Source organism: Chinchilla lanigera, unplaced genomic scaffold, assembly GCF_000276665.1.
Source record: "Chinchilla lanigera isolate Chin_1 unplaced genomic scaffold, ChiLan1.0 scaffold00046, whole genome shotgun sequence".
In the NCBI taxonomy this organism is placed as follows: Eukaryota; Metazoa; Chordata; class Mammalia; order Rodentia; family Chinchillidae; genus Chinchilla; species Chinchilla lanigera.
The window spans coordinates 4,757,233-4,773,509 of record NW_004955447.1 but is presented as its reverse complement, the minus strand read 5'-3'; the positions used below and the strand labels follow the sequence as shown (position 1 = coordinate 4,773,509).

Genomic DNA, 16,277 nt, shown 5'->3' with positions numbered 1-16,277 from the left:
CCTGGAATCTGATTATAAAGGATACTTACAGTCCTCAAATCTTTACACCCTGAGTAAAAATTGATGAAGTTTTGATATAAAAATTGAATGCACATAATGATACTTTCAGAGTAGAGAAATGAGTGAATACAGAGGATGCTGTAAATTGGGAAGAGGAGAACAGGGCTGGTAGAAAAGCCATATCATAAAATTCTGCAATAAATGATTACAAAGAAACTTCAAGTTTCTTGCTGAATTTTTAATACTGATATTATTAACGCATCATATTTATCTGAATGTTTGTTAAACATAAAGTAAGTTTTCCCCTACTGTACATTTTATCTCATTCTGTCCTTATCTTGTGTTCTTGGATAGAATAAGATAAAGTATACTTTCTGGCATTTAATAGAAGTGCAGATAGTATGTTATGTCTTGCTGTCATAAAAGGATCTGTGAGGGGAAGCTTTTGGTGTGAAATGGACAGTTTTCCTCAAGCTCTCGCTGTGACTAGAAAGTAATTAGGGAGGGTGAGAACACTCATCATTTAAGAGTGGCAGAGCCTACAGTCTTAAAGTAATTAATTTAAGGCAGACTCAGATGCCTGAATAACTACAATCATCATAAAATCATAAGTCTGAAACAACAGTCAGTAGAAAATATTTGAGAAATTTGCATCCATAGGGAGATTAAGAAGTGCTTTGAGAAGTGAATGCAGACTATGGAGTTTAACTGAAATTAATTATTATTCATTTCTAGTTCTATGTAACCATAACTTGAGTATTACCTTACTATAAACAGATGTATAAATTTATTTATCTTAAGTTCATTAACAGGTAAAATAATTTTGGACTTCAGTTATGACAAACCACATGGAATCGAAATTTTGTTAATGTAATAATTATTTACATATGAGGATTGCAATTTTTATTATTTTATTTATGTGATACACATAATAATCCCACTCTAACACTAATTGCTAACAATGGGATTTATTTAGAGTTAAACAAATAACAATTCTCATAGATTCTCCTCTTCAATTTGTATTTTATTGTCCCAATATACACTGCAATAAGTAACATAATTCACACCATGTTATTGAATTTACTAAAAAAAATCAAATGAACCATCTTAAACATTGTATTCTTCAGAGAATAGAGTTTTCTAATGTTTAAATATAATATAGTTAATCACTGCTATATCATTTCTATTTCTGTTATTTAGAAAGAAAAGACTACATTGGCTTCTTTTGTTTTAAAAATGTTTACATTCAAAAGCAACAAAATAAAACACAAAACACCATAACACCATAACACTATAACACACATGAAGAGCTTTTTAAAGTAATCTTTACCGGGCAGCATCTGCATAGCCTGTCTCAGGCGCTGTAAACCTGGTCCCCACGGGAAACTCTTACTATGAAAAGCTGTGTACTTACGCATACATCATGGACCAAGGACTGGGGCTGCTTCTATTGTCACCACCTGATCTGTATCAGCTGGGGCAAGGCTGGAGGGTGGAAAATAAAGACAGTCACTGGCAATAATAAAAGGACAAGTCTGACAGGTTTAATGACTGCGCTTTGCAGTCATGATATGGCCCGATAAGAACACGATCAATTTTGTGCGAGCCATTTCCACACAGCTAAGTAATTGCCAATACCTGCATAAAGAAGCTCCGAGCAATAGAGGCTGACAACCTGCCACAGGGGATGACTCAGAGGGCCACACTCTTCCTGTTGGGGAGGTATGCTCAGCATTGAGGTGAGGCTCCAGTTTGTTTAGGGACACACACACACACACACACACACACACTCACACACACAAAACCAAGGGGGAAAAAAACCCTAGCATGTACCGATGATGCTCCTTCCTCAACAGAACTATAGTAATGCACCTCTTGCTTCCTCCTTGGGACTGTTTGTGTCTTCCCTTTGAGGGAATCATGCAGTGTGGAGAAGCAGAGGAGCCCTGAGCTCTGGACCTGGGACCTGTTTCTGCCACCTTGGCAGAGTGACTATAAGTAAGATGTGTAGATTTTTGGAACTTTCCTTGTAATAAAAGGAAAATTTCATTAATTTTTAAAAATATTGTCCATTTTAGCTCTAAAATGGAGAATAGATTTTGCTGAAAAAATATATTTACCCCCAAAAGGCAAACAAGCAAACAGAAAGTAAAACAAAACCTCTTTTTCCTTTCTTACTATCAGGAATGGTTTAGTCTGTCTTAGTGGTGAAGTCCCCAGTATTTATAAACAGTCTTTCTTATATACTTGCATACGTCCTCAGACATTTGGGTCTTCAAACATGAATGTCTAATAAAGATCAGTAAAATCACAGGTGAGACACTACAATTTTAAAAGTTACGTTCAAAGTCTCAGTGCTAGAAAATATTAAAGGAGTAAATAGCTATAAATATACTCTTCTACTGTTCATACAGAATAATTTTACTTAAAGTACCACAAAAACAATGAGTCCAATCTTAATACTGTCATTATCATTATTAAGATAATTTCCCAGTCACGTGACAAATGGAAACATGGGGCACAGTATTTGTTTGTATAATCATTAATCATTGTTTGCAAATCACACACAACAATGAAATTTTGAGTAGAAATAAAAATTCCCGAGTAAATAATTTACAAAGCTTACCAAACACTTTATGATAAAAAGTATACTTGTTTTAGAGAAAGTAACTTTGGATCATTGATTTTTTTCACTACTCTCCTCTCAGAGAATTTAATCAGGTGTCTCAAACTCAACCAATATCTGTACCTTCAAACCGCTCTGCCTCACCCCATAGAACTATCCTATGTCCTGACAATGTGGATTACAATTTCTAAAGTTAACTGTCACTCAGTCTTCAACTTCTTTCCCCAGCTCTACGCAATTCTTTTGACAACTGTTCCTTCAACTTGTTTCTTGAGTTCATACATTGCTGAGCCTGCCTTAAACTGTAAGAAGTGTTCTAGATGAACTCCATCATCATTTTTCTCCTTCAAACTAATTAAAAATTAGTTGCTTATATCTGTAGCTTTTATTATATGACCATTAAAAATAACTTAATGGCTCTTTACTTTCTACTTCATCAAAAATTGGCTGAATGAAATTCAGAATCCTATAGGTATCAAGTCTATCTATGATACATCAGATGATGTGCTTTTGACTCTTATTAAGCTTCAATAGCTTTGAAATATGTACCACTCATACTAACTTTGTAAGTTCTGTTATCACAGATTCCCTCCCTTTGGGGAATTCTCTATTATTTTCTCTCATTTAAATATGACTGTAAAATCTCAGTCTAATTACCACTGTGTGAATGAAATCTCTATCAGATTAGGTAACAGTTTAAGGAGCAGCTCCTGGGTAAAGACTGCTTGAACCCAGATCCTTGTTCTACCCCTAACTTTGTGATCTTAGGTAAATCATATAATCTTCCAGTGCCTTAGTTTGTTCATTTGTAACAGAAAGATGAAAATAGCATATATCTTTTAGAATGTTTGTTACAAATGAAACGATGGGTGTAGATTGCTTGCAATATTATCTACCAAATGTACCCACTCAATAAAAATTATATCACCGTCATTACTGGTTTTATAATGGTGACAGATTATTTCAGAACTCGTAGCCTCTCCTCTGGTAGATATTTCTATCACATAATCAATGACTCAAGTTAGATCTTGAGTCACTGATTGAAAAATGGCTAATGAAATTCAAGTGTGCTACTTGCTATTATCTCACATATTCTAGTTTTGTCTCTTTAACTCCATTTAAAATCCTAAAGAGCAGAAACTGAATCCCGTGGTTTCTTACTTGTCATTTAATGTCACGTATAGGCCCATAATAGGTACTCAGCAAAGACAGGCTGATTTGTCCTATTGTGTTTCAATTCATATTTATCCTATATATAAATTCTAAAAGTTGGAACTATGATTTGTTCCTTCTCTTTACCTTGACATGGAAGTAAAAAAGAAATTCCATACATAAAAATTGCATTAGTAGCTTTCCAGAGCTCTTCCAGAGTTACTTTTTCCAGAAGCCTTATAAAGGAATTTTTTATAAGATTCCTTTTTCATCACTTAGGAAAAATTTCCTATACTTAAAAGAAAATAGGGATAGTCATTTACTGTAATAACTTCCTTATTTTATGGTGGCTGATTTAAATTTTTGTAGTAGATCATCTAAAGATTCATAACTTGATAAAAGAGACTGACTCTAGTGTGTAATAACTTGGACTGCCACTGCTCCATAAAGCAATGGCTGGATGCAGGTGTTGTGGAACTATGCTATTCTGCATTCAGGAAATAAGGTGGCATATTATCTATGAAGAATTAAAAACATAAGGAAACTTACTAAAGTTGGTGTGGTTGTTATTATTACTACACGCTGGCAATGCTAAACAGAATCACTGGTAAAACATTCCTTCCTGATGGAGGTAGACATTCCGTCAGACATCCACCTCCCCGTACCCTGCAACACTGCTCTCCAGCTTTCCTCTGGGAATGAACTTTTCCTTTCTCAGTATGGTGTTTTGACACATCCTGCTGCAGCTTTACTTTTTACTCTATTCCACAATAAAAAATAAAATTACATCACAGCACAATATGCACATAATTATACCAATATATGTTTCACAAAACAATCATATATGTTTCTGACAAGTTATGGCATTGATTTTGAAAACCATTTCTGTGCTTTGATCCCTAGTCATCCAAATGGGAATTACCAAGAAATATTTATAGAATTAGTTCATTGGATCACTAGGCTCTTGTGTAATTCAAAATTGAAACTGACTAAACCTTGACATTAAGGTGAAAATAAAGGAAGGTACTGATTAACTTTCCTTGGTCTCCCATGCTGCAGGCACAGATAGCAGGAATAACAAAAGATGAATGCCAATCTTAGACTGAGGAGTGGGTAGTACCCAAAGGCTCTCCTCCACCTTTGGAGTTTCCATTTTCAAGACTGGTCCTGGCCTGAGCACCATTTCTCAATTTCTTCTCAACTCCTGTTTTCTATCAGTGATATACCTGTTAGTCCCATTGAATTCTGGCCTTTTGGGTTTTTTTGGTATCAGGAACCCAACTCGTGATCTCATGCTTGCCAGGCAGGCACTGTGCCACTGAGCGGTATCACTGGCCCCTGGCCAAGTTTTATTTAATTCCAAATTCACCTAACACTGTGATCATTAATTTCTTCTTTCCTGAACCATGGGTTTTGTGTCATTCATCTCCAGTGAGTGTACTAATTTCTTAGTTACTGCTCTATCTATGCATAACTCAGATACCTGTGGGATGCCTATAGCTCATGAATGAAATTAATCATGATGCAAATTTTCTGGACAGTACTTCCTTATAAAAGCTATAGTTAGATTCTCAATTAGTAGTATGATAAAGAATTTATCTTAATGACATATATGAGATATTACAAGGCATTTTCATCTACTCTTTGATTTAGGACAGAGACTGATTTTAAACAGGGACTTAATCATTATTAACACAACTTTCTAAATTTTATTAGGACAACTAAAACTTACAAATATGCTTAGGTAAAGAGGAAGATTGATTCTTAGTTCTCCATAAAGTGACAGTTATTTTATATCAAATGATGACCTAGAACCTGTTTCTGAAGGTACTGTAGGTACTGATTAAATATACACTTTTTCCTAACCAATGTTAATTTATGCTATTTCCTCTAAATCATTTTATTATTAAAATAAAGAATTTTAATAATATTTATAGCTTTTTCTTACAAGTTTTAAAAGTGTTTATACGACATGAGAAAATAATTTATTATAAAAAGACATTGAGCTACTGAAGTCTGGTAAATAAATAACTAAAAATTATAGGCAATGTGATTTCTTCATAGAAAATCCAAGCTAAGAGGAAAGCTACTAAAGTCATAAAATAGTTCATTGTAACTTCATACAAAATATAAATATAACAAATTTAATCTATTATTCAACTGTAACCACTGACAAAATCATCTCACAAGAACAAAAATAATATCATATTTGAGTAAAAGCTTTAAAAATGTGAAACCCATATGGAGAAAAATTATATTCATTTTAAAGAGAAAATAAAGTATGTAGAAAAACTATTACAAAAGGGAAATATTTATGCAAGGCTAAATATTTTTATTGTTTATTGGTAAAATTTAGATATATATAATGATCACATTCATCATAGGGAATTTGTAACTGTACATGATATATCTTGGTTTCTCTTTTTTCCCCCATTCCTGTCCTCTTTTAACCCCTCTACCTGCCTTATTTACAAAAGCTGTGTTTTAGTGTTATCCTTCTTTTCTCATGTTTTTCCTTTCCTTTCCTTCCTTTCCCTCAGCCCCCTCCCAGTTTCTTTCTGTATCACAAATCCATTGTACACTTAAGTTCTTATTTACAATTTCAGCTGCTCACACTAGAAAGAGGATGTGATATTTCATGTGTGTCCGATTTGTTTCATGTGAGAGTATGGTCTCAAGATGCATCCATTTACCTAAAAATGTCTGTTTATCCTTCTTTGAGGCTGAGTACTACTCCATGGTATTAAAAAAAAAATTACACTTTTTTTTATCTATTTATCAGTTGATGAGCAAACACTTGGGTTGTTTCTAAGATTTAGCTATTACAAACTGTGGTTAGAGACATGGGTGTGCATATATCACTGTTCTATGATGCTTTAATTCTTTGGGGAATGTTATGGTTTGTGTCTATGTGTCCCCCCAAAGCCTCTTGCGGTCATGGGGCAGGCTTTTAGAGTTTGATTATGGGTGTGAGAGCTACACCTGCCCTGGGGTGGATAGTCTGCATATGTAAGGGAGAGGAAGAGGCTGCTTGCTTGCGGCCATTCCTCCCTTATGTGTTTGTTGCTTTTGCTGTGTTCTGCAGCCATGAGCTGTAGCCCTCTGCCATGTGCCAGTCTGCCTTGTAACCTGCCAAGTATGGACTGAAACCTCCACAAACTGTAAGCAAAATAAACCTTTCCTTCCTTAATTTTGGGCAGAAAGTATTTTGTCCCAGCAATGAGAGAAAAGTAACCAAGACAGGGAAGATACCAAGAAGTAGAATAGCTGGGTCAAATAGGACCTGTAGTCTTAGTTTTTTGAGGTATCTCCACAATGTTTTCACAGTGATTCCACTAGTCTACACACTTGCCAACAGTGAAGATGTGTTCTTTTATCCCCACAGCCCCACCAGCATTTGTTATTGGTTAATTTTTGATAATAGCCATTTTTTTCTCGAGTGAGTTGGATTCTCAGTGTTGTTTTAATTTTCATCTCTCTAATTACCAGTGATGTTGAATACTTTTTCAGATATTTATTTCCCATTTGTGCTTCTCCATCTGAGAAGTATATATTCATTTGAAATGCCCATTTTTGGACTGAGTCTTTAAATTTGGGGTCTGAGTTTTTTCATTTCTTTATATGTTCTACATAGTTTCCTGTTATCTGAGTAACAACTGATTAAAATTATTGCCCACTCTGTGGATTGTCTTTTCACTCTATTGGAGATTTCTTTTGCTCTGCAAAACCTTTTTAATAATATGAGATTTCAGGTGTTTATTCTTTGTAGTAGTTCTCATACAAGAAGGGTTTTGTTCATGAAGTCTTTGGCTGTCCCTCTGCCTTCAACAGTTCTACCTATTCTCTCTTCCAGTAGATTTAGTGTTTCTGTTTTATTATTTAGATCTTTGATCCATTTTGATTTCAGCTTAGTGCATGCTGAGAGACATGGGTCTATTTTTAGTCTTTGGCATATGGAAAGCAGTTTTCCAATATTGTTTATTAAAGAGGCTATCTTTCTTCCAGAGAATGTGTTTGGAGTTGTTTCTGCATGTTCTAATCTGTTTCACTGATCCTCAGGTCTGATTTTTTATTGTTGCTGTTATTCTTTTTTGCCAGTACCATGTTTATTTATTTATTTACTTATTTTTGGTTTTTTTTCTGGTACTGGGAATTGAACTCACGACCTTGCACTTGCTAGGCAGGCACTGAGCTGCTGAGCTAAATCCCCAGTCCCTCATGTTTTTTTAAGAGAGAAAAAAAAATGATACAGAATTTCAAAACAATGGCTATTGTGTTACATATTGTTATCTTCAAAGTAGTTGTTCAGATTGTAAGATATAGGCATGCAAAATTTATCAAACAATATAAACATGAACTGTTCCTTTCAGTGCAATGTATTGTTGGACCTTGCTTCTTCTTCTTCTTCTTTTTTTGTTTTTTGGTACTGGGAATCTGATTCAGAACCTTGTGCTTGCCAGGCAGGTGCCTGTGGGATCTTGCTTCTTGATTCATTCTGCCAGTCTGTTTCTTTTGATTGGTGAATTGAGACCATTTACATTGATAGTTATAGCTGATAGATATTGGCTTATCCTTGTTGTATTATTTTCCTACTGTTGGTCCTCTGTCTTTCCTCTCTGTTTAATTGGTTGAGCTTTCTGGTGGCTTCTCTTTATTGTTGCTATTGGAATTATAGTCATATTTATCCCTTTTTAAAATACCCTTCAGAACATTTTGTAGAGCTGGTTTTGTGGTCACAAATTTCTTCAGCTCTTCTTTGTCATGGAATCTTATTTTTCCATTGATTTTTGAAAGGTAGTTTTTCAACATACCTCATTCTGGATTGGAGGTTGTTGTCTTTCATGACCTGAAATACTTCATGCCAGGATCTTTTTGACTGAAGAGTTTGTGTTAAGAAGTCTGATATGATTTTGATGGGAGTTACTTTATAGGTAATTTTTTTCTTTTCTCTAACAGCTTTTAACATCCTGTTCTTCTGCTGAATTTCTTGGATATTGATTATTATATGCCTCGATATAGATTTATTTTGGTCATGGCTCATTGGAGTTATATATGCCTCACTTATTTTGCATGTCAAACTCTTTTTCCATGTTTGAGAAATTTTCTGCCATTACTTCTGTGAAAAGATCTTTTATGGTGTTTGTACTATTCCCAGCTTTCTCATTGACTCCAAGCAATCTTGTGTTGTTCTTCTTTGTATCACCTTGCAGCTGTTGGATTGCTTTTTCATGATCGCTTGCTATTTTTAAGATCTTTCTTTTTGTGGTCACTAACTGCAACTCTGTCTTCTAGATCTGATTATCTGTGCTTACCGTCATTCAATCAGTTGTGTATAATTTCAATGGAATTTTTAAATCTACATATCTATTTGAATCTGTTTCATGGGATCTATTTCTTTGCTATGTTGGGCATTCATAGTTTCCATTATTTTTCTAAGCTCCTCATTTGTTACCTGTGTCTACTATAGTTTCATTGAGCAAGTCCTTCATTTTGATCATCATTTCTTTTTTTACTTGAGAGATTATTTTTTCTCTAGCCTTGTTCATCTATTGTTTTAAACTTCTGCTGCTATCACTTTGGAAAATTTGGGTGGGTGGCTTCTGATTTCCTCTACTCTATCATTACCTGCACTTTTCTTGGGTGGGCTAGAGGTCTAGGGTTGCATTTTCCTTCCGCATTTGTTATTTTCTATTTTTTTTAAATTTTATTTTCTGTGTTGATGGTTATCTAAATTTCTTATAGTAGATAAATTTATATTATTGAGGACTCCCTAGGAAATGTCTGTTTTTGAGATATCTTCTAGATGTAGGTGGTTCTTGGTTTTTGTGTCTGTCCCAAGATCCTACCTTCCTAATTTATTAAGGGTGAGATGTTGTTATCTATTTGCTGCTCAGCACCTAGGCCATTGGTACTTGACTATGATGATGGCTATGATCCCAGACAGTCACAGTGTTGTCATACAAGGGAGAACAACTAATTATAACAGGTATGGCATCCTGGTTCAAGTAGTACAATTAGCAATAATGGTAGCATCAGAACAGCTTAAAAACTAACAAACTGTGGGAACTATTAATTTAGTATCTTCAACAGAAGGCAAGATCTATAATTATAAATGCAAAATCCATCATAAATCAGGAACTTATATGCAAAGAGTTTCCTCTTTAGCAGAGTTGTTTTACCCTGTGGTAGGCAAATTTAAGGGGTATAGGAGACAAAACAGTGAGAAATGAAGAGAAATATGATAGAAGCAAGCCTGGAGGACAAAGAATGATCACACAAGCTTTTGGAAACTTGAGGGCAGAAGACAAAGAATGAAGGAGAAAGCAAAATGTTATTGACATGAACCAGAAAGACTAGAGATGATGTTCACTCACATGAAAATATAAAATCAAGAGAGATGAGGAAAGAGAGAAAGAAGATGAATAGAATAGAACAAAACTAAAGGTAAGAACTTAAACAACACCCCAAAAAGGACAGAAAAAGGAAACTGAAGTAAACAAAAAAAAGAATAAAATAAAATTGCTCTGGTGATAGTGTCATGTGGTAGTGTCTAATCAGAGCCCACAACTGCCAGATAACTGTACCAAGCCTGCAGTAGGATTAGTGCTGGATATAGGGCAGATCTGGGTCTCAAGATGTGGGGCCTGGGGCCAGAGTCTTCAGCTAGTAACTCTCTGTACTGTATGTCCATTGGCAGCCCGTCCACTCTTCACTCCGTTTGTCTCTGCACTGCTCTCAGTTGTTGTGGTGCCCTCAGACAGAGAAAGCCCAAGGTTGCTGCCAGTCCAGTGTACAGATGACTCATCCTGCTCCTTGCACAGGCTCCTCTGTTCCCCTTACACTGGCACATCTCTGTAATCTTGTGCCACTTGTTTACAGGGCAGGGTGGGGTTCTATGAGCTGACTCTATGATCCTACTGCTGCCACCCAAGGCTGCTTGGTCCCACTTCGATGTCCCCTCCCACTGAGGGAAATGTCAACCTCCCACTTGTTTCTGTGATGTGGTGCAAGGCTGCTTAAATCCCATATCCCTCTCTCAAGTGACTGGTCTTGGGGCAGGAGGGGTCATGCTGTTCCATTCACTACCTTCACTGTTAGCACAACCGCAGTCTCTAATATTGTTGTCCCTGAAGGTTCCTGTTAGCCACTCTGGGACATGGCAAAACAAACGAACAAACAAAAAGAACAACCTTGTGGTTTATCAGAGAGATGGCAGTTTCCTCACTCCTGTGTGTGCCAGCAGAGTTTGCTGCTGGGCTGCAGCATTCCCTATTTGGAGAAAGGCAAGGGGCCTTGTATCCCAAGTCTATCCTGGGTGCCTTGAGTTAGCCCAACTGTTTCAGTCTGTTCATTTTAATTTAACTTATTTTATTTTTTCTGCTCCACCCACAGGTGGGAAACCCACCACAGCCCTGTGGCCTGCATTGCTATTTTATTAAGTCTTATGTTTATGTTTCATTTGATCTACAAGTCTCATATTTCAGATTGATTTTGGTGTCAAATGTATGTGCCTCCCTTTCTCCCTGTCTTCCAATTACCTGTGTTTTAATTGACTTTCTCTGTGCAGCTCCAATGCAATGCCTCCTCAGTTGAGCCATGTTGAATCCCACCCAAGGCTAAATATTTTATATGTGAAGCTGGCAACACACAATGCTTTAACTAATGTGATCTTTTTAATATATGAAAATTCATACAGTATTTTAAGGCAATAAAGTGGATGAATGATCAAGGACTATAGAAGAGAAGAAAATGGTTAAAATAATACAATATAAAGAAAAAGTGAAAGAAAGGACATAAAAACTGGAGATTACATTACTCCACCTTTTGTGAATAGTTAATTTTAGTTAATTGGTTTAAAAGATCTGGGAGATTGGTAAAGGACTCTTCTGGGTGTGTCTGGGTGGGCTACAGCGCCACAATCCTGGGAATCACATGTGGTTCCCAGCCCCTTCTTCTCTGGCTCTTTCCCTTTCTCTCTGTTTCGTGGATGTCAAAAGGTGGGTAGCATCTTCCACCATGCCCTCCACAATGGTGGTCCTGCCTTGTATCCAGCTGACCGTGGATTAAATCTCTGATTTGCAAAACCAAAATACAACTTTTTTCCCTTTAAATTGTATCTATTAGATATTTTTTCCTAATTGACCAATATTTTTTCTCTAGATGTAAACTTCAGAGTGTTCTCAAATTATAGCTCTTCAAATATTTTTAATCTACAAAGTCCACCAAAACATGTATACATAATTCAGGAAAAGAAAATCTTGTATAAATATTTTAATACTAAGTTTATTGAGATAACATGAAATTAGTACAAGTTACCTTTGGCCTCAACAGTTACAAGAGGTGCTCAAAGTGGTGTGCATCAGCTTCCAGACATTTATTAGTATGGTGAACTTCTGAAGTATTTGTATAATTTTTTGGTAAACTCTGTATTCTTCCTCTGAAGGACTAGTTTAAATGGCAATATATATATCCTGCCTCCATTTATATATAAAATATGTATCATATCAGCAACTGGGACAATACAAAATTAAGCTAAGGTTTGAAATTTGACTTTCAGCATTGAATTTACCAACATTTAATTTAGTACCTCAAAACATTAGCTTCACACAGTTGAGCTGTCCTAGTGGATGGAGGAGTAGGTAAAAGTTTCAAAAATTAGGATTCGGAAATTGGTGTAAAATAACAATTCAGTATTTAGAGTTCAAGATCAAAGATTAGATATTTAACAGAAAATAAAAATCTATACAGAAAAATTAGCAGAAAACTTAAAAGAAAAATTTGACTAGAAATCCAGCTTCTATTTCCAGAAGCAGCCACAGACTACATTAACATTTTCTGCTTCAGAGCTTCTATTTCTATCTTTGCCCAAAGAAAACTTGGACTAAATAATTTTCAATACCTTTCTCTATTATAATGTAACTATAATTCTGCTATTTTAATTATTGGACCAAGGAAAGAAGCAGGACTACTTTTATTAGGAGCAAAGTCTTGATCATTGACAAGTATGTACTGTTCAAGATCCTTAGCATGATCGTGGAAACAACTGTAATGCTAAGTGCCTGTCAATAAGAGATAAGCATTATGACAAAACATCCCACTCAGAGCACAAGCACTGTATTTTTTAAAACTTCTGATCTGCACAGTTATTAGATGTTCACTATGGGATGGACTGAGTCACTGAATGAAAAAGTGAGATTTTTGTGGGCTTACATATATTTATATATAATTAACCTAGCTTTAATTCTAATAAATTAATATCCAATAATTCATATTTTTGTTCCTACTGACTTCTCCTTTGTAAAGAATTAAATTAGAGGTACTCACATGTTTTCATTGCAAGTGCCTTTCATAATTCTAAAAATTATTATGGACTCAAAAGAGTATGGTTTGTATGAGTTAGCCATTGACATTTTCCATTTTAGAAATTTAAATAAGGAAATTTAAAATATGTTTTAATTTATTTGACATAATAAACAATTATATATCATATTTTTATTTTAGAGGTTACATTTGCCAAAAAATTAACAATTCTGTCAATGTTCATCTCTTTTAGAATTCACTATATTTAAATGTGTTGTTTTGATTGATAGGTTTTAAGAAAATCCTGTTCCACATGGATATGTAGTAGAAATTCGGGATAGAACCTAAAATCATGTCAATGAAATTGATTTTTACTCTTCTGTGTGCATGTGGGTGGGGGTGGGGCCACTGGAGATTGATGCCAGGCCTGGTGCATGATAGGTAGGTATTCAACCACTATCCTACTTCTCCACCCTTTTTTTCTCTATTATTTTAAAACTTATTTGTGTGTGCCACCCTTTACCATATGTGACTTAGCACTGGCTAGTCATAGAGTATCAGTTCACTTAGTTCATATAATTGTCCAGATCTCCCACAAGCTGACACATTCTATCATACAGTAAAACATTAATCTCATTATAAAAAAGCTTTAAGAATTAGGAATCTGGCAAATTCACAAGATATTGCACAAACTTTTAGCAATTCTAAGTTTTACTTGAAAGTCTGACGTTTATTACTAATAACAGTTATTTATTGTATTCCTTAAAATGACAGGTTCACTTCAATAATTTTTACAACCAACAGAGTGAAAAGAAAACCTATAAAACGTGAAAAAGTTTTACTGCTCTTCCTCAGAAAGATGGCTAATGTCTAGACTATCTATAGAACTAAAAAAAAAAAAAAAAAAAATTAGGACCTCAAAATAAAAGACCCAATCAAGAATTGGACAAATAAAGGGAATAGACAAAGAAGTACAAATGTCCCCTAAATACACAAAGAAATGGTCAATATCTTTGGCCATCGGAGAAATGCCAATTAAAGCAACACTGAGATTCTATCTTATCCCAGGAAGAGAGGCATCATCAAGAAATCAAATAAGGCTGGGCATAGTGACATGTGCCTGTAATTACAGCATTAAGGAGGCTGAGGCAGGAGGATTACTGTGAGTTCAAGGCCAACTTAGGTTAACTAGTGAGTTCAAGGCCAGTCTGAAATACACAGTGAGATTCTGTCTCAAAAATACAAAAACAAGAAAAAAGAAAAAAAGAAAGAAGGAAAGAAAGAAAGAAAAAAAGAAAGAATGGATAATAATGAATGCTGCTGAGGTCATAGACAGAAAAGAAATTCTTCTACATTGTTTAGTGGAAATGTAAAATAGTGCAACCACTATGGAAATTAGTATGGAAAGTCCTCAAAAAACTAAAACTGGAAGTTCCATTTGACCTAGCTATTCTCCTTGTAGGTGTCTTCCCTAAAAGAGTTAAGGACACCGTGTTACAGTGACTCATGCATATCCATGTTTATAGCAGTACAATTCAGAATAGCTAAATCTTGGAAGCAGCCTGTATGTCCCTCAACAGAGAAATGAATTTTAAAATGCATAGTTTTACACATAATGGAGTACTATTTTGCCATAAAAAGATAAACTTGAGGCATCTGCAGGAAAATGGATGCAATTTGAGATCATAATGTTAAATGAAATAAATCAAACACACAAAATTAAATGTTCTGTGGTTTCTCTGATATGAGAAATACAAAGTTAAATATAGGGCAAAATAAAAGATAGATAATAGAAAGTAGGAAGATAGATCTCATCAAAGGGAAAAAGGATCATGAGATGGGGTAGAAATGGTTATGTAAGTCTATAATCATGATTTGTGATGAATTTGTTCAAGAAAAAAATGATGCTAAATCATATCTAGCTATTTCATCTTTCAACTCAAATGTTTAAGAACTTTCCTCCAGACAATCAATTATTGTATTTCAGTATGTTGAAGTGTTTACATGTGCTTTTCATTTTGTCACCCAGCAAGTTAAAAAAGATCTGTTCTCAATGATCAAGATTTAATAAAGTAACAATTTGTACTGCTCCATCAAGGGCAGTACTAAGTAAAATAAAAATTTCTCTTTTTCTTGTGAATGCTTGAAGGCAACAAATATACTGATGCTTGACAGCTTATTCTCACTAATTGATACAAAATTTGTTATAACTTACACTATGGTATCAGTAGTTATAATCATTTTTTTGCTCTGTCTGTACAAATGCTAATAGTGTGGAATGGAAAATGATGTTTAGCATTCTTATGAAACAGTTTTAAGTGCAGCAACCTAAGAGAATCTCGGAAATCTCCAGGAGCTTATGGTACAAATTTTGAAGAACCCTAAATTAAAACATTTAAGGGAAAAAATGCCATTATAAACTTCCCAAATATCTCTAAATTGGCTTAACAATACATTGAAAAGTGGAAGCACTCATTTAAAGTTCAAACACAAAGAATAAAATTGGAGCATCACAGAACTTAAATATAACACGAGAAGTAAACTTTTAAAGAATCATAGAAACTATAATAGAACATAAAGAAGCAAATAAAATCGATTTTAAAGCACACATGAGAGGCTGGGGATGTAGCTCAGTGGCACAAGTGCCTGCCTGGCAAGTGCAAGGTCCTGAGTCCAATTCCTGGCACCAAAAGTAGTAAGTAAATAAATAAATCAATAAATAAAACATACATGAATTCCTTTAACTATTGTTTTTCATACCATGTAGCTTGTAATCTTGAAGTGGTTCTGTCATTAGGCAACACCTGCTTCTTTTTTTGGCAGCTGTTGGAAATCGTGTTGGAATAAAAACTCTGGAATCTTCTCTATGAGATTCTAACCAGGTGAAGGACATGCAGAGTCGCCCTCCACCTCCCAGCACTTAACCCTTTCATCTGACCAGCAATGAGCTACATAATCAAAAGGATTCTTGCTCACATGATGCTAGTCACATGCCATCTTCTCTTAGCCAATCACAGGACCATGCTAAAAACAACAGCTGGTTGATTGAGACATCATCTAATGACCTGCAGGCACCACTGTCATTATCTGTGGTTCTCTCCCCAGGAATGCTGAGGACAGCACATATCCCATCAGGTCTCTCAGCTTCAAAAGGACAGGAAGAAAACATTATTTTCTCATTCTACAAAGGGTTGCCCAA

At 35.1% G+C, this 16,277-nt stretch overlaps 1 protein-coding gene across 1 annotated transcript in view; it reads right to left on the bottom strand.

Moving 5' to 3' along the window:
• The window catches only part of LOC102009896 (transmembrane protease serine 11F), a 77,451-nt gene extending 61,462 nt beyond the window's left edge, over window positions 1–15,989 (bottom strand). The window contains exons 1-2 of the mRNA XM_005392827.2: window positions 15,839–15,989; window positions 1,415–1,485 (exon numbers count right to left, since the gene is read on the bottom strand). Coding sequence (XP_005392884.1) covers window positions 1,415–1,425 — 11 coding nt within the window. The 5' untranslated portion in view covers window positions 1,426–1,485; window positions 15,839–15,989. The remainder of the gene's footprint in view (window positions 1–1,414; window positions 1,486–15,838) is intronic.
• Window positions 15,990–16,277: the final 288 nt, after the last annotated feature.